Raw genomic sequence first — 19,467 nt, forward strand, 5'->3', positions numbered from 1 at the left:
TGGGGCATGGTTGACATGATATTGGGCATATTAAGAGGAGTAATGTTTCCAAACACTGAGATTTAGGACACTTTAACTTATTAAGGAGCTTAAAGAGGTAGGTTTCTGCATATACAAGTTATGAAATGTTAATGGTATGGCAATCCCAATTCAAAATTACAGCCCCAATAATTTCATAATGCTAACTAACATTTCAGAGGGTATAAGCCAAGTTTAAGGAAACAGAGTTATAAAGAAGTTTATTGTTAAAATGGCTGGCTTTGAAGGATTGACTGCTGTACCATTAGAAATAGCTTTATATGATATGTTTTTAAGGATATCTGTTAGGCCACTTTAGAAATTTGTGACAGACATGTGCCTTCGAAATTTGTCTAGAAAACAGTCAGCCTGAAATTTGTATTAAAGGTAACCCATTAGTGCATTACTATTAATTAAACCAAAGGATTTTTGTAGGTCTACTGCTATAAGATTAAGCCAAATTCTTGGTTTTTTAATTTAAATTTAATCAAGTAAGACCTAGCAATGATTCATGAGGGTGCAATTATAAATTGGAATAGGGTTGAAAAAATGGGGTATTTATGTGCATTGGTTCCATTAGACTGAAAGGATGGTTTGGTTAAAATTAAAAGAAGGTCAGCTGGAAATTTGTATAAAAGTTAATCAACTAGTGCATTATGGTTAATTAAACCAAAGGCTTTTTTAGGTCAACTGCTACTAGATTCAGCCAAGTTTTAATTTTTTTTTTTTTTATTGTGATCATGCAAGGAACAAGGAGTAGATGGTCAAAGTAGAACGCGTAATTCCCCAGTTGTTTTATAGAATTATCCTTTCTGTTTAACTGATCAGGTAAAAGGTTTTCATTTACTTATAAAAAGACAGGCACAAATTTAGTTGGGAGGGCTCCCACTCAACCTCTGCGAAAGGTATACTAGCCAGTTCTTTCGTTTTGAGTTGGACTTTTTCTTAATGTAATTTTTTCTTTTGCAGCCAGTTAAATTTCGTTTAAAATGGCCCCAGTTCCAAAAAAGGGCATAAACAGAGCTGAGACGCTCAACGTTGCCATTAATCAGAAGAACAATGTTGTATCTGGAAATATTGAAGACAATGTCAGACGAACTAGAGGTGCAGTCAAGCGAAAGTCTGAAGTAATTAGTGGAAATGAAGCAAAAAAGCGCACTGCACTTGGTAATTTAACAAATGTATGTTTATAATTTTTGTTCTTATTTGTATTTTTTATTAACAGGTAAATTACTTGTTCATTTTACACACCTTTCAAAAAGAAAGAAAACTAAGGCTGTTTGGCAATTTTCCTATTGTCACAAATACTCGTATTACAAAACGCATTTAAGTTTTTGATAGTTTCAGTTGTCTCTTGAACTGATGAAAAAAGTGCTCAACTCTTGCACTTTTCTGTGACTCCAAAATTTTTCTTTGGGGATACATTTTTCAAAAAAAGGGGACAAGAACAACATAGATTTATTTATCTTTAATTCTTTGGTGACAAAGTTGTGAGGAAAAATGAACAAGAGCAATGCAGAAACAAGTAACTTTGCTTTGTGTGTTTTTCAGTTATTATCATTATCTATTTCTATTAATATCCCATTAAGTAGAATGAATTTCTTATGCAAATGATTGCTAAGATTTGATTTATTTATGATGATGAAATACACATACAATAGTAGGTATTATTTGATGTCATAATTACATCATGCATGAGTTTAACAACAACAAATACAAAAAACGTCGAATAACCCGCCCCCCCCCCTGCAAGGTTCTATGGCAAGGGATGCAGGGAGAAAGAAAAAAAAATAAACAAAAGACATAAGTAAAGAAGGAGAAAAATGAAAAAACATACACACAATACAGATGAAAATATCTTGAAATTAACATGAATAATCTTTTGTGAACGATTGAGATGAATTGTTATCTTTTTCTTTTTTTACGCGTATTTATCCCTGAAGTCTAAGGCCTGAGTTGAAAATATCATGCTATGGAAGACATGCTTTAGATCAGAAAATTAAGAGCTGAGTGGTTAGAGCATAGAACTTAGGCTATAAAAGCAAACCAAAGACAAAAGTAAAAAAGGAGAAAAAATGAAAAACATACACGTAGGTATGGAAAAAGTTCCAAAGCTGCCAGTAGCAGAATTCCAAAAGCTGCCAAATCTGCCAACAAATTTAAGTAGGCCATGAAACCTGCCAAGTAGCATTGCTTCTATGCTACCCCACTTTTTCCATGGCACCATACACACACAGACTAAAGATAAAAATTTCTTGAAATTGACATGAATAATCTTTTGTGAGCTACTGAAATGAATTGTTATCTTTTTCTTTTTTTACGCGTATTTATCCCTGAAGTCTAAGGCCTGAGTAAAAATAGGATGCTATGGTAGACAAGCTTTAGATAAGAAAATTAAGGACTTAGTCTGATAAGCAAGATGCATGCATATTACACCATAAAAATTGAAATAAATGGGTTGTTTGTTAAAAGTTTTTTTTTAATATTTCTTCATTCTTTTTATACAGACAAGTAAACTTACATTCAATTAGTTCTTTTTCATTTCAGTGGCGTAAAATGAGGGGAGGGGGTATTTGCCCACTCACCATAGATTTAAAAAAAAACATTTTTGGTATGGTATTTTCATTGAGAAATACCCTTTTCTCGTTGAAAAAATTGAAAAAAACACACCTACATTTTTGTGAATTGATGCAACTGTGTTCTTTTTAAGAATTTGTCAGTGGGTGCTGTTGTTCATCGTAAGTTCAATTTTACTAGTTGTATAATAAGTGTTATATTTAATAAATTAAAAAATTAAAGTATGGTAAATTCAAAGAAATTATTTTATTGCTTTGCCTTGTTTAAGGCTGCTAGAAAAGAAGAATGATTAATTCAATGTATGTATTAAATAGCTTTAAAATGCTAATCAAAAATTTTAACGGACATCTGATAATATTTTGAAGGGGTTTAGTTTCTAAGGAAGTAGGGGTTTCCCCCGTAAATCCCCCCCCCCCTCCCACGAAAATTCTCCGGAATTTCCCCATGGGGAATTCTCCGACACGCAAAATTGAGCAGCCAAAGAGGAAGTACGAAATAGGCACCTCAAAATGTTGATAAGATATCCTAAGAGGCAACAAAAGGACCAGATGTCAAACAGTTTTAGCAGAGTGACTGGTTGGTCCCCAATCACATTCGACTTACACAAAAGGACTAGAAATCTCAATTTACGATTGAATGAGCATCCTCCGAAGTTTCGACGATCATGAGAGGGGGTTGGGGTGAGGAACGGGCAGGCCTCTTCCTACACCGTATTAATTAAGCTCATTTTGAGGTTTAATGTTGCTCTTTACTTTTATAATAACAGCGGTGACCAGAAATATTCCTGGAAATCGAGAGGGAATAAGTATCAATTTCTATGATCATGTGTCAGAGATTGGGATGAAGAAGAGGTAGCCGCCCTCATATACAGTATAAATTCTGCTCATTTTGGGGTTCAACGTTACTCTTTACTTTCGTAATAACAGCGTTTGGCTCAACGATGACTTAATGAGAGTTGGGATATTTTGGCATTAAAATGCACCCTTTGAGGCATCTGCTCTCTCTCTAACTATAAAAAAAATCAGAGTCCTACTGTAGACCTTTCAAGCTCTCATATACAAACATTTGGAATTATGTTTTTTTTTTTTTTTTTTTCTTCCAAAAATAATCGTGAATTAAAACAGCGACAAGTAAAATCACAGGGAATTTGCCTAACACAGTGAAATTTGTACAAATCCTAATAGATTTCGGCTTTATATCCAAGAGCCTTTCCTTAGCTAACTACGTATATTAACGAAATAAAACTTACTATAAAATGAGATCTTTAAAACTGAATTTGAAAAATTAAAACAGTCCCAAGTTTGTTATTTTTATGACGAAAAGGCAATGTGTTCTTTGTTGCTATTCAAGAATCATGGAAATGTTTTTTTTTTTTTTCAGGAATGATTGTATCAAACCAAGGGTCCTAGTAGATCAGGAGAAGGCTCATTCGAACAAAAATTTTAAGTTTAAGTGACCAAACAGAAGGAAGGGCAACCTGTCCCCCCTCCCATGCCTCTTTTTGCCCCAAAGATATCCGAAGGAAATTCTGAGATAGCCATCTGGTTTGTTATAATTGAAAGGGAGATGCAGATAATGTCTTTTGATTTAGCTCAACATGTCCCTCAACGTTCCCCAGCATTTCACCTTAATACCCCTAGTCTTTTTGGACACATCCAGGATCAAACATTCCCTTATTTCCCAATGATAAATTCTCAAAATAATTAAAAGTTCCAACTTTCAAGTTCCCTCTCAACATTATTTTAAGTTTCAACTTAATATGCCTAGCCATTTTTTAGACATTGCTATCGTACCCTTTTGACACCCCTCCTGCATATAGTGTGTTTTGATTCTGTTTGACTTCCCCTTCAACATTTTCTAAAGGTTTTACCTGTATACCCTTAGCCTTTTTGGAGACTCAGGATCAGACAAGCCCCATTTTCCCAATAATCTACCTCATATGTAAACAATGGGCAATTTATATAACGTACAATATTTGACCCAGGGGGCTGTGGGTTTTTTTGTCATCCCTGGAAGCATAGTCATTTGACTTTTACATTATTTTGTGCAAGACGGCTATTCCAAAATTTTGATCATATGTCTTGGGGGAGATTGCAGGTGAAAGGGCACATGAAGGAGGCTGGCTGCCTTCCAACCATTTTTCAACATCCCCTCAACATGCCCTGAAAGTTTAAACTTAAAACCCTCAGATTTTCTCGAGATATTGCAGATACGCTTTTTTGAAAAACCGGATGCACATATTATCTTTTGATTTAGTTAGACTTACCCCTCAGTATTCCTTGAAGTTTCACTTTAATACACATAACTTTTTCGAAGATACTCAGAATCAAACATTCCCCCTTTTCCTAACGATAAATACTGTATTTATAAAAGGATAAATTGCATGATAAACAATTCTTGCCCTGGGGGCTTTGGTGGGGGGGGCATTGCATCCCCGGAGGCATAGTCACTAGATCTTTTACCCGTTTTGAAAAAAAATCGCTTTTCAAAATTTTGATCAATGTTCAGGGGAGGGGGAATCTAATAAAGGCAAAGGGGGGAGGTTGTCTTGTAGCCCTCTAATCACACTCCGACATCCTCCTCAATATACTCTTTGAGTTTCAACTTAATACCCTCGGCCGTCCCTTAGATATTGCTGATACACCCTTTTGATTACTAGGATGTGCATAATATGTTTTGATTGAGTTTGACACTCCTCTTCAAAGCTGTGGAGTGTTATGCCATCTCCACAGTCATAGTTATTTGATCGCAAGACTATTTTAAACAAGATGGCTATTTCAAAATTTTGATCAAATGCTTTTGGAGAGAAGGCAACTAAAGAGGGTATGGGAGGGGTACTGGCATCCTCCTAACCACTTTAAAACATCCCACTCAACATGTCCTGAAAGTTTCAACTTGATATTCTCATCCGTTCTTAAGATATTGAAGATCCATCTTTTCGATAAACTGGATGCTCATAGTGCCTTTTGATTTAGTGTAAGCTACCCCTCAAAATTCTCCAAAGTTTCATCTTATTACCCTTGGCCTTTTCGAATATACTCTGGATCAAAACTTCCCCTTTTCCTAATGATAAATCCGTCATGTAAACAATGGATAAATTGCATAATTTACAATCCTTGCCAAGGGCCTGTGGGAAAAATGGCATTCCTGGAGGAATATCTATTAAACCTTTTGACTAGTTTGAACAAAATGACGGGTTACAAAATTTCGACCGTGCTTGAGGAGAAGGGTCACATGAAAAGGACAAGGGGGTGGGGCAGCTGGTTGCCCTCCAATCTCTTCAACATCCCCTCAACATACCTTGGAAGTTTTAACCTAATACCCTCAGTCGTTCCTTAGGTATTGCTGATATTACCTTTTCACAACCAACAAGGACAAAGCGTGTCTTGATTGTTCTGGCATCCGTCTCAACATTTCCTTAAAGTTTCATCGTGATACTCTTAAGCTTTTTTGGAGATCCAGGACCAAACATGTCCTATTTTCTCGATCAAAGCCTTTCTATATATATATATAAACAATGTGCAATTTGCATAACTTACAGCCCTTAAACCAGGGTTGTCAACCCCGGAGGTATAGCCATTTGGCCTTTAGACTATTTTGAACAAAATGGCTATTTCAAAATTTTCATCGGATCCATTTGGGAAAAAAAAGTTTTTTTTGGGGGGGGGGCTGATTGCCCTCCAATCAAATAAGCCTCCTCCGAGGTTTTTACGACCACCTCTTCCATAAAATCTTAAGTGTTAACAATGGACAACTTGCATAACTCACAACACCTGCCCCCGGGCTGTGGTTTTTTTTGTCAACCCTGAAGGCATAGTTATTTGATCTTTGGGCTGTTCTGAACGAAATGGTTATCTCAAAATTTTAGTCGGATACATTTTGGAAAAAGCGGGCGTAGGGGGGGGGGCTAGTTGTCTTCTGGTCACTTTTGACTCTTGAAATGGGCACTGGAACTTCGAATTTCCGATTGAATGAGCCCCCTCTGAAGTTTATACGACCACCTATTCCATTTGAGTGGTCTCCGGGAAAATAATAATAATAATAAATAAGCAAATTTTAAAATATTGAAGCCTTATGACTCTCTTTACTATAGGAACGCTATAGTATTGATTCTAATAGGCAACGCTGTAGCATTGTATCTGATTTAAACAGGTGAGTAGAACTTTCAATTTCCATTCTAATGGAAGTCATCCAGGAGGAATATAAGGAGGATTTCCGGAGAAATGAACACCTAGCACCAGTCTCTGAAACCACCTGCAAATTCTGTTTTGGACATAAGTTTCTATAAAAAGGGCACATTAGACTAGTCTTGGAGAGAGGAATCCCCCATCCTAAATCCCATGGGAACAGACATGCACTTAAAACGTGATTAGCAATAAACTGAAATTAGTTTTGTTTTCTACTGCTCTTTTGTTTTTCTTCTTTTTTTTTTGTTTAGGGAAAATTATAATGTTCCTTGAAATACACTTCGAAAGGGGGAGAAATTGCACAAGAGGAGATGTAGAGTATGTTCTCCCTTCCCCTGAGAAGTAGTGGAATGAATGTCTAGATAAAAATAGCTTCTTTCCTTACAGGCTATCGGGAGGTCTACAAGGAATATAACATCTAAGATAGTAAAAAAGAATGAAGCAAAAGCCAAAGTGGGGACAAGTGAAGAAAGTGATAAGAATATTGGCTGCCTTTCTGACAATGATGCAGAGTTAACTATCGGGTCATCATCTGAGAACGAGGTTTATTCAACTCCGTCGGAAACTCCCATTGATGGATCTTTAGTGAAATCTGAATCTTCCCAAGAGGCTGAAAGGTAAACAGTCTTTACAGGGTTGTCACTACCATGGTGGATGTGATAGAATGCTTTGTATTTTCACTTTCAAAGGTACAACTCTTGGCTCTTGGAATTCTTTGTCTATTTCAAGTCACCAATGCCAAGGTTTCAACACATGAAAAGAGTCTTTTTGACAGGTTAAATGTTAAGGTGATGTGGGAACCTGTAACTCGTAGTCTAAGTAGGGACGAAGGCTGCACGGACTTTCCATAACAAAAATAAGAAGCTATTTAACAATATGAAGTCTATAATGATAGTGGCTAAAATCAATCATTAACGAATATTTAGCTGTACATCCAACAGATGTCATAAAAAAAAAAGAATAAATAAGCATTGAATTGTGTATGGACTCAGGGCTTTTTTATGCTCTCCTTGTATGTGTGTCTACGTTTTTACAAGTTTCTGAGCTCAATTAGTGCTATAACGAAAAATTTTCCGTCATTACGTTGTACCTAAGTGTTGTGTTTTTTTCGTTGTATCCAAGTGTTGTGCCCTAAGTGAGAAGCGCTAAATTTTACATAGGCGCAAAAAAGTTAAAAGTAACCATCAGATCATTTGACTTATTATAATATCTAGTTATTTAAATAAGAAAGTGTTTTTTGATTCTTCAAGACGCGGTTACTGCGCAAACACTGCAATGCTGATAATTCAATTTTCTTGTATAATATCCTGGCATAGTTTTGCACGTTTTCGGAATTTCCTAACACACAACAAGAGCATAATAAAAGCTCTGAGTTGTGATCAAGGCCGTATCCATGGGGGGGGGGGTCAGGGGGTTTGAACCCCATCCCCCCGAAATGTTTGTCAGGCACGTAAAAACGTAACAAAAGTGAATATAACCAAATTTTTTATGCGTTTTTTAAAGTTTTTTGTAACCCCCATCCCCCGAAAAAAATCCCTCTGTATCCCCCCCCCCCCCCCCCGAAAAAAATCTTGGATACGGCCCTGGTTGTGATATACATTCCATATCTTTTGATTCAGCTTACATTTTTTTAAAAATCGTAAATGTTTAAAGCTTTTTAGTAAAGCAACTCTGGTTTCAAAAACCCAAGAAACAATTTGTCAGAGAGATAGTTTAAAATAAAACAGATTTCAAACAATTATAATGTTCTGAATTGAGACTTTGGTGAACATATGCTGAACCCCTTGTACACCATTTTAATAAAATCCAATTGAAGGTAACACAAGACAAAATCAATAAAAGTTCATCCTGAGCATGCATAAGAGATTCACCAAACTGGCTGCCCAAAGCGAGCACTTTAATAAAAGATAGTCTAAAGTTTTGATTCATTTCACAGTCTTAGATGATTTGTTTAGGGTCAGGTTTAGTTTTTAATTTAGTTTAATTTCAGCTTTGTCGTATTTTAAAAAATAACAAGTGAAAATTAGGGAATTTATCTAAAATAGGGAAATTTGTTTAAACCTTAAATCAATATTTTGGCTCTGTATCCCAGAGCAGTCCTCAGCAAACCACGTATATAAATAAAAAAAAAGACTTACAATAAAATGCGATATTTAAAACTATAATCAAAAATTAAAACAGTCCCAGAATGATAACTTCAGCGAAGGTCGACCAGGACTGAAGATAAAACAGCACGAAACAAGGCAATTCATTCAGGTAGATACAAATCAAGAACATTTTTAAAAATTTAGATTCTTGCTCTTTTTTTTGCAGCTAACTTAGACGGTCTTTTTATTACAGGCTCATCGGTATTGGCTACTGGTTTTGTAATATAATTTGTTTAGTCATTTTTAATTAAATTTTGTGTATAAAGCATTGAGTACTCCCCCCAATTGCTGTATTATTTAGCTTAATGGGGCTGTGCGGGCGTCAGGTTATATCCAAAGGCAAAGTTATTGGGCTTTTCAACTATGATGAACAAAATAGCTATTTCAAAATTCTGTTCGGACGATTTTGGGCTAAAAGGCGGGGAAGGGGGCCTAGTTACCCTCTAATATTTTTGGTCACTTAAAAAGGGCACTAGAACTTTCAATATCCGTTTGAATGAGTCCTATTGCGACATTCTAGGACCACTGGGTCGATACGATCACCCCTGGGGAAAAAAAAACAACAACAAAAAAACAAACACACATCCGTGATCTTTCTTCTGGCAAAAAATACAAAATTCCACATTTTTGCAGATAGGAGCTTGAAACCTCTACAGTAAGGTTCTCTGATACGCTGAATCTATGGTCTATTCATTTTTTATACTATACCTATTTTTTCCATTTCCTATTTCCCATCCTCATCATGCTTTTTTTGTATTTTTGTGCTTTACGTGAAGTTTGAATTTACCAAAACTGTTTTTGACAATATTAATGGACACATCTTTTCATTATATTTTATTTCAGTGTCCCTCCACCTGGTGTAGCAGATTTTGATAAAGAAAATTGGACAGACCCTTTTTGTGTCTCTATTTATGCGATGGACATTTTTGAAAATATGAAAAAAAGAGAGGTATTTATGTTTGTATCTAGCTTAGTTCTTCTTTTATCATGCTAGGGGCTTGTGGAGCCCAAAATCTGCACTTGTCCCTAGACGGGACCATTACCGTAAGTGGATTAGTCCTCATTTTGTAGCCATCATCAACAATTACAAATTATTTAGAGTAAGTTTTACACCTTACTACTAATAATGAGAAGAAGATTCGTTTTTCCTTAAAGAAAGAGACCTATAAAATTGTTTTATGTTTTACGCATAACGTGGTAACCTACGCCACGTGCATTTATCATAAAAGTTGCGTACTTAGCGATAATAAAGATCAGATGGTTAACAGGAATTAGCCCAAATAACGGTTTTGAACTGGAATATGGTCGCATGTTCAAGGCCGTGTCCAGGGGGAGGGCTAGGGGGTTTTGAACCCACACCCCCCTGATATGTTTGTCCGACCCATAAAAACGTAGCTAAAATGTATATAAACAATTTTTGTGCATTTTAAAAAAGTTTTTGATTTTGAATTGAAATTATTAAGTATTTTGCAGTAGGTTGCATATGGTTGCATCAAGACATGGCTAATTGTAGACAGAGAAAAGCCAAGACAGATAGTTCAAGTAATTGAGAGGCAAATGTTTAAATGGCTGGGGCTGCACGGGTAAATGGCGGGATTATGCATGACTCTTTTATTGGACACATACTTGTCAGGTTAGTTTTTGGAAAGGCATGCCTGCCTAGAGTCTCAGGCATCATGTTGATCAAGAATTTAAAATTGACATAAGACCGTTAGATTGCCTGTAATGAGAGGCAAACAAGACACGCCCGCCTATGGTCTTAAGAAGGTTGACCAAGAATATAGAATTGACATAGGACCATTAATTTGCTTGAAATTAGAGGCAAACAATCGTTTAAAGCCATCGCACCAAATATTAAAAAAAAAGAAGTTATTTTCGCACCAAATATGAAATGCTATAGATTTTCAGACTCATTTAAGTTATATTTTTTCATTTTTTATTAATCTTATTTTAGTTCAACACAGTTTTAATCTTACTATTCTGCTTTTATTCTCGTTGTTTCCCCGTCTAAATTGCAGTTAATGCCTATGGGTTGACAAAAAATCTTGCCTTTAAAACTTCCAGAATTGACCTCTCGTTAACGAATAATTAGTCATTGAGTTGTTTTTTTGTTTGTTTTTTTTAAGAAGTGCACAACTGCTAATGATGCTGAGAAATGAGGGGAGGGGTTGAATCTGCTAGTAGTGCTGATCTTATCTGGGAAAGATTTATGTCAGCTGACAAAATCTTATGTCTATATGCCACAGTAGATGAAGAAATGAGAAGTATAAATTTGTCGTGATTTGTTTGTGCTTTTCTATAAAACTCAACTAGAGCTAATCAATTAAGTGTAATCATGCAGCAAAAAAATATCTTAAATTTAACTAAATTTAATTTTGTCATAGTTCTTTTGTTTTTAGAGGGGTAGGGGGATTGGACATTCGATCTTTGATGTAGGGTTTCTAATGGGAGAAAGTCTGACCTTGCTTAATAAAATTGTTTCGCGTAGAAAAACTAGGATTAGTAAAAAAAAAAGCAAGGGATCTTACATGGACAATTCCCTATTTTTAAATATATATTATTTCTCATTTTTAAGGTTTTTTCTCTTCAAGTTTGTAACTTTTTATCCTGGTATGTTATTTATCTGCTCTGTTGTATTTTTAGCATATCAACGAAAGATGAAAGTTGCTATCTTTTAAATTGCTGATATTCAGTTTTATCTGTTTACTGAATTAGAATTTTGAAATTTAATGTACAATGTTTTTTTTTTTATTAAGAATGCATTAAAAATTGGTTGAATAATATTTGAGAAAAGGTTATTTTTTGATTTTTAAGCAAGTTTAGATCCTTATCTAAAACAGCAATTACTATCAAAATTTTGGTTTTGTAAATGGATAGATTTGATACTAACGAATCCAAAAATGTAAATATATTGTTCTTGTGATGTAAGTTACAGCTGCAGGCTTGTTGCAAAATCGCTTGTTTCAAAGGGAACATATACCTTATTCACAGGAAATCTTGTGGATATTTCAATGGGGTTGTGTCTGCTGTCATTATTGAAATAGTAGAAAGTTTTTTGAACATATATTTAATTTTTATTTTGCCGACAACTTAACCATAATTCAATCAATATTAAATAGGAGTAGAATGTATTAAGTCCTAGCGGTGATTGAATTTTTGTTATTTTTGGAGGAAGTGTATGTGCCGTTTTTTTTTTTTTTGTGACGGGTGGGAGTATTTTCAAAAACGCAAATATGTATCGGGACATTAAAAATCGTAAGCGGTAGTGATTTTATTTGTGTTGTGTTTGGATTTAATTAGGGTTGGAAGAGAAGGACTAGGCACCGCCCTCCCATCTCCCTCTTGGGTGAATTCTTCCTTAATTTTCATCACGATATGGAAGAGAATCAGTTCTAAAGGAAGTGTCTTTAAAATTGATTCCTAAGTCAAATGTTTGTTCTTTTTTCAACTTGGAATGTGAAATCAATTGCAGAAGTGCACGGAGCATTTTTTTTTTTTTTTTTTTTTGTCTTGATTTATTTATAAATTCGTCAAAGCATAAAAGTAAAACATATTGGAAATTTAAATGAAATTGCAACATTCTATTGGTTTCTTATACTGTTATAAGCTTTTGCCGAATTTACACTTAGAAGACAAGCGACAGTTAGAATCGCAAAAAGCCGAAAACGAAAATGATGCAGAACGTTATCTGGGGCTAGAAGACATGCTGTAACGGGCATCAAGAATTTATAATCATTGATTGATTATTATCCATTGTTATCTTAGTGCTAAAGAAGAAATTATTATTTAGTAATTTGACTTATTATTAGTGTTAATAATAATCTGACAACAGAATCGTCCGCATACCTGGATAGAAGTCTTTCGAGGGGGGGGGGGGGTGAGTCAGGTGTTTTTTTCCTGAAGAAATGGAAAGTGTCATCACACGAAAAAAGCTCATGTTAGACCTCCGTTTTGGTAGTGAGGATTGCAAGTATAATTATCGCCTGCGGATGATGGCGTGTATGGTTTTAAATATTCCAGAGTTATTTATTCACCTGTTTTCGACTTTTAACACCTACTGCAGTCGGGTGAAGAGACTTCAGGATACAGTATTACGATACGTAATGTCTTTTCTTCAAAAACTGTTTTGATCTATTTGCTTCTGAAGACAAATGCCCTTGGTTGCAGTAATTCTCAGACTAAATAGTAGAAGGCTGAAACCTCTTTCAATTAGCTCTCAAAAAGTCTAATTTTATGGTGTGATATTGAGCAGAACAGCAAGTAGTTTTGAGTGTTTTACACATTTCACAAAAGTTATACGCATATTTTCTTATTTTGATCATATTGTGAGTAAATGGTAGTGTAAAAACGAGTGCAACTTGATAAAATCCGATATTGAATCTAAAAGAGAGTTCAAAAACTTCGTTCACAGATGGACAACCCAATGTCTGTCACTTGCAAAGCACCTGGCTGCAGACCGCACTTAATTGTCCAAACGGGTGTCGAAGATCCTTGATGCCGGGCAAGGTAGGGACGCCTGATTCCCTCCGCAATTACAAGCAAGTAAGTACATGGTACACATTTGATTTCGACTACCATTTTATTGAAGTTCGCTTATAATCGACGAGAGCTGCTCGTTTTATTTACTCTCAACTAACACGGATACTTTGAAGTGTCGTTGTTTTTATTGTAAGTTAAAAACCCACTAGCGTATTTGCTTTCAATTATACGTCTCAACTCTTTAGTAATTAATCTGTCTTTTTACTGATTTGCTGTTGCTGGCCTATGTTTTTCTTCTTTTTTTTTTATCTCTTTTTTTAGGCAATGTTCCGGGTCAAGCCTTATCTCGAAATTCAGGCCGATTTGACAAAATCTATGCGAGTTATTCTTGTTGATTGGATGGTTGAAGTGCAGGAATCTTTTGAGATGAATCATGAATCGTTATATACGGCCGTTAAATTGGTAGATTTATTCTTATCGAAGGTGCACATCAAAAGAGACGCCTTGCAGTTAGTTGGAGCTACAGCCTTTCTAATATCATCCAAATTTGAGGTATGATTGCCATGGATGTTAATGAAGTTAAATTACTTACTAAAATTTGCTTCTTTTTTTCAAAATATGGAGATATTTCAAAGTTATTTTTGGACTATAATACTATTACTACTAACAAATCCCTGCAGCATCAAGCCGCCTGAGGCCAAAATAGCTACGGACGCTTTTCTTCCAACCCTATCTATTCACAGCCTCCCCCTTTAAACTCTCCCAAGAACTTCAAAATTTCCCTTCAATCCTTCCTTATTACCTCTTTCAACCCAATTCGAAGATATCCTGCTTTTCGTTTCGTCCTAGATGGTTGTCCGGAAAGGACAAATCTTCAGCAATGTTCAGCATCCTTCATCCACAGTACTTGGCCTAGCCATCTCAACCTTTCTCTTATTGTAGCCTTAGAAAGCGGGGTAGAACCACATTTTTTGTAAAGCTTACTGTCTGAAACAAGGTGAGTCATATGAGTACCCTAGAGAATCCGTAGACAATTCGGTTGGAAAACATCTAACAAAGCCTCCTCCGTCTTTCGGAGCGTCCACGTTTCAGAACCAATGTCATCACTGTACCTTCCAGTATTCTAATCTTGGTTTGCAGATTTATCTTCATATTCTTCCAAACCTAAAAAAATTGTAACTGTAAAAAAAAAAAAAAAAAAAAATACCCTGGACCTTGGCTATTCTATTTAAACTGTAAAAAAAAAAAAAAAAAAAAAAAAAAAAAAAAAAAAAAAAAAAAACTGTAAATTAAACTGTAAAAAATAAATACCCTGGACCTTGGCTATTCGGCTTAAACTGTAAATTAAGTTGTAAAAAGGTGCCCTGGATCTTGGCTCTTCTACTTTGTAAAAAAAATCAACTGTAAATTAAACTGTAAAAAAAAAATACCCTGGACCTTGGTCTTATTTCCTACCTTAACCGCAGGAATGTTATTCTCTTATACAGCAATAATCACTTTAACGGATTTATCTGGTATTTTCGAATTATGGTATATTATAACATCACAATGTAGATCAAAAACAACAAAAGTACGAAGAACAAAAGGGAAATCTTTTTGTAAGACAGTGGAGATAATTTGAATGAATATTTCGGCCCTATGTCCAAGGGCCGTCCTCAGCAAGACAAAAATATATAAAAGAAAAAAAAAGACTCACAACAACAGGCGACCAATAAAACCAAAAAAGTGGAAATTTTTTCCAAAACAATCCTAGCATCATTACTTCAGCGAAGTTCAACCAGGACTGATAAAAAGTAAGGTAAAACAAGACGATTCAATGAAATGAAAGAAAATAAATTAAAAACATGTTCTTATTGCTAATCCAGCCTTTTTGGCAGCTAACCTCAAAGGTCTTTTTGTGACCGGTTCTGTGTTAATGTCTATCGGTTTTTTAGAATATTTTGTAAGATCATTTTTAATTAAATTTGTGTATAGAGCATTTAGTGTATATTCCCCCAAGTCCCTATTTAAGGAAATATTATTATTAATCTTAAGTCTGATTTCAATTGATTCTCGGACTACCTGCTTTATGCCTAGGTTATTGCTAATAAGGGCGGATTCATCAAAAAGTATATTGTGGTTAGGATTTTCAAAAATATGGCTGCCTAATGCAGAATCAGATGAAACAGTGGAAATATTAGAATTTAAAGCTTTGACAATATCATCTTTATGCTGTTGTATGCGCTTTTCTAAATTCTGGTGTGTTCTACCTATATAATATTTGCCACAATCGCATGGTATTTGATAGACCCCTCTTTGGCGAGTAACTGGGGTTTTATCTTTACCAGAATTTAGAAAATTTATGATTCTAAAATTATTTGTGAATACTACATGCAGATTATTTTTTGTGCAAACTTTTTTAAGATTTGTAGTGATTTTTGGGATATAGGGGAGGTAAATTATATTTAAGGGCTTGTCAGACATCTCACTTGGTAAACTACCATTAATTTTACGGAAATGTCTTTTCAGTCTACAGTTAATTACATTATTAATAAATATCATAGGATACCCATTTCCAAAAAGTATGTCCTTGATAAAGTTTAATTCTGCTGTGATGTGGGAATCAGAACAAATATTTAGGGCGCGATCGACGAGGGATATTACGACTGCTCTTTTAACTTGAGGGGGGTGGTTTGATGTAAAATTCAAATATCTATTATTTTGTGTTGGTTTTCTATAAATAGTAAAATTGAGTTTATCGAAGCTACGAATAACTAACACATCTAGGACTGGGATTTTATGTGTGATTTCGATTTCTAAAGTAAACTGTAAATTTCTATAATATGTATTAAGGTGATCTAAAAAACCCTTAAGCTCATTTTCACCATAGTTCCAGAGTGAAATTACTTCATCCATGTACCGTCCCCAAAAAATATGTTTCAAAAAATACGAATCTAATGCCCAATTTTCAATATGTTCCACATAAATATTCGCCAGTAACCCGGAGAGGGGTTTTTGAATGAATATTTCGGCCCTATGTCCAAGGGCCGTCCTCAGCAAGACAAAAATATATAAAAGAAAAAAAGACTCACAACAACATGCGACCAATAAAACCAAAAAAGTGGTAATTTTTTAAAAAAAATCCTAGCATCATTACTACAGCGAAGTTCAACCAGGACTGATAAAAAGTAAGGTAAAACAAGACGATTCAATGAAATGAAAGAAAATAAATTAAAAACATGTTCTTATTGCTAATCCAGCCTTTTTGGCAGCTAACCTCAAAGGTCTTTTTGTAACTGGTTCTGTGTTAATGTCTATCGGTTTTTTAGAATATTTTGTAAGATCATTTTTAATTAAATTTGTGTATAGAGCATTTAGTGTATATTCCCCCAAGTCCCTATTTAAGGAAATATTATTATTAATCTTAAGTTTGATTTCAATTGAGTCTCGGACTACCTGTTTTGTGCCCAGGTCATTGCTAATAAGGGCGGATTCATCAAAAAGTATATTGTGGCTAGGATTTTCAAAAATATGGCTGCCTAATGCAGAATCAGATGAAACAGTGGAAATATTAGAATTTAGAGCTTTGACAATGTCATCTTTATGCTGTTGTATGCGCTTTTCTAAATTCTGGTGTGTTCTACCTATATAATATTTGCCACAATCGCAAGGTATTTGATAGACCCCTCTTTGGCAAGTAACTTGGGTTTTATCTTTACCAGAATTTAGAAAATTTATGATTCTAAAATTATTTGTGAATACTACATGCAGATTATTTTTTGTGCAAACTTTTTTAAGATTTGTAGTGATTTTTGGGATATAGGGGAGGTAGATTATATTTAAGGGCTTGTCAGACATCTCACTTGGTAAACTACCATTAATTTTACGGAAATGTCTTTTCAGTCTACAGTTAATTACATTATTAATAAATATCATAGGATACCCATTTCCAAAAAGTATGTCCTTGATAAAGTTTAATTCTGCTGTGATGTGGGAATCAGAACAAATATTTAGGGCGCGATCGACGAGGGATATTACGACTGCTCTTTTAACTTGAGGGGGGTGGTTTGATGTAAAATGCAAATATCTATTATTTTGTGTTGGTTTTCTATAAATAGTAAAATTGAGTTTATCAAAGCTACTAATAACTAACACATCTAGGAATGGGATTTTATTTGCGATTTCAATTTCTAAAGTAAACTGTAAATTTCTATCATATGTATTAAGGTGATCTAAAAAACCCTTAATCTCATTTTCCCCATAGTTCCAGAGTGAAATTACGTCATCCATGTACCGTCCCCAAAAAATATGTTTCAAAAAATACGAATCTAATGCCCAATTTTCAATATGTTCCACATAAATATTCGCCAGTAACCCGGAGAGGGGAAATCGCAAATAAAATCCCATTCCTAGATGTGTTAGTTATTCGTAGCTTTGATAAACTCAATTTTACTATTTATAGAAAACCAACACAAAATAATAGATATTTGCATTTTACATCAAACCACCCCCCTCAAGTTAAAAGAGCAGTCGTAATATCCCTCGTCGATCGCGCCCTAAATATTTGTTCTGATTCCCACATCACAGCAGAATTAAACTTTATCAAGGACATACTTTTTGGAAATGGGTATCCTATGATATTTATTAATAATGTAATTAACTGTAGACTGAAAAGACATTTCCGTAAAATTAATGGTAGTTTACCAAGTGAGATGTCTGACAAGCCCTTAAATATAATTTACCTCCCCTATATCCCAAAAATCACTACAAATCTTAAAAAAGTTTGCACAAAAAATAATCTGCATGTAGTATTCACAAATAATTTTAGAATCATAAATTTTCTAAATTCTGGTAAAGATAAAACCCCAGTTACTCGCCAAAGAAGGGTGTATCAAATACCATGCAATTTTGGCAAATACTATGTAGGTAGAACACACCAGAATTTAGAAAAGCGAATACAACAGCATAAAGATGATATAGTCAAAGCTTTAAATTCTAATATTTCCACTGTTTCATCTGATTCTGCATTAGGCAGCCATATTTTTGAAAATCCTAGCCACAATATACTTTTTGATGAATCCACCCTTATTAGCAAAGACCTAGGCATAATACATGTAGTCCGAAAATCAATTGAAATCAAACTTAAGATTAATAATAATATTTACTTAAATAGAGAATTGGGGGATTATACACTAAATGCTCTATACACAAATATAATAAAAAATAATCCTACAAAATATTCTAAAAAACCGATAGACATTAACACAGAACCGGGTACAAAAAGACCTTTGAGGTTAGCTGCCAAAAAGGCTGGATTAGCAATAAGAACATGTTTTTAATTTATTTTCTTTCATTTCATTGAATCGTCTTGTTTTACCTTACTTTTTATCAGTCCTGGTTGAACTTCGCTGAAGTAATAATGCTAGGATTGTTTTGAAAAAATTTCCACTTTTTTGGTTTTATTGGTCGCCTGTTGTTGTGAGTCTTTTTTTTCTTTTATATATTTTTGTCTTGCTGAGGACGGCCCTTGGACATAGGGCCGAAATATTCATTCAAATTATCTCCACTGTCTTACAAAAAGATTTCCCTTTTGTTCTTCGTACTTTTGTTGTTTGTGATGGAAAGGCAGTGTGGTCTTCGTCGCTATTTTAATGTAGATCAAGCGGAATAAGTTTGCACATGATTTAAAGCTTAAAAATTCAGTATGAATGGTCCAATTGCCTTTAAACGCTAAAAAGGGTTCTCTGTCTAAAAAGCTCATAAATCGATATTTCAATACCTTATATAACTAACTCTTATTTGAGCTTGTGTTTTTAAGAAAAGGCATTAAGGTTAGAACATAATTTCTAGTGTCTCTGTGAACTCAAGAAAAGATAGTGAATTATAGCTTTTTAGGAGATAAGTCTCTTTGAAGGAGATGGCTTTGTCTATGGCTTCTTGGGGAGGCATTGGTCTATCAGACTATGTTCTGCCCTGATTCATACGTCAAATGTAAGATTGTACGTAGTGTATGGAATCTGCTAAAATAATAATCATTTATTTCTTACCCATTGATACAATAATTTGGTACAAAAAAAAAT

At 34.5% G+C, this 19,467-nt stretch overlaps 1 protein-coding gene across 2 annotated transcripts in view; it reads left to right on the forward strand.

The window, feature by feature from the left end:
* CycB3 (cyclin B3) overlaps nucleotides 1-19,467 on the forward strand; it is a 55,832-nt gene that overhangs the window by 11,858 nt on the left and 24,507 nt on the right. For both annotated transcript variants that reach the window (XM_089103980.1, XM_089103979.1), the window contains exons 2-5: nucleotides 988-1,199; nucleotides 7,170-7,399; nucleotides 9,773-9,878; nucleotides 13,730-13,960. In XM_089103980.1, coding sequence (XP_088960106.1) covers nucleotides 1,008-1,199; nucleotides 7,170-7,399; nucleotides 9,773-9,878; nucleotides 13,730-13,960 — 759 coding nt within the window. In that variant the 5' untranslated portion in view covers nucleotides 988-1,007. The remainder of the gene's footprint in view (nucleotides 1-987; nucleotides 1,200-7,169; nucleotides 7,400-9,772; nucleotides 9,879-13,729; nucleotides 13,961-19,467) is intronic.

The sequence above is a fragment of the Artemia sp. Qi Xiang Cuo genome, chromosome 18 (genome assembly GCF_049724085.1).
Source record: "Artemia sp. Qi Xiang Cuo chromosome 18, ASM4972408v1, whole genome shotgun sequence".
Classification (NCBI taxonomy): domain Eukaryota; kingdom Metazoa; phylum Arthropoda; class Branchiopoda; order Anostraca; family Artemiidae; genus Artemia; species Artemia sp. Qi Xiang Cuo.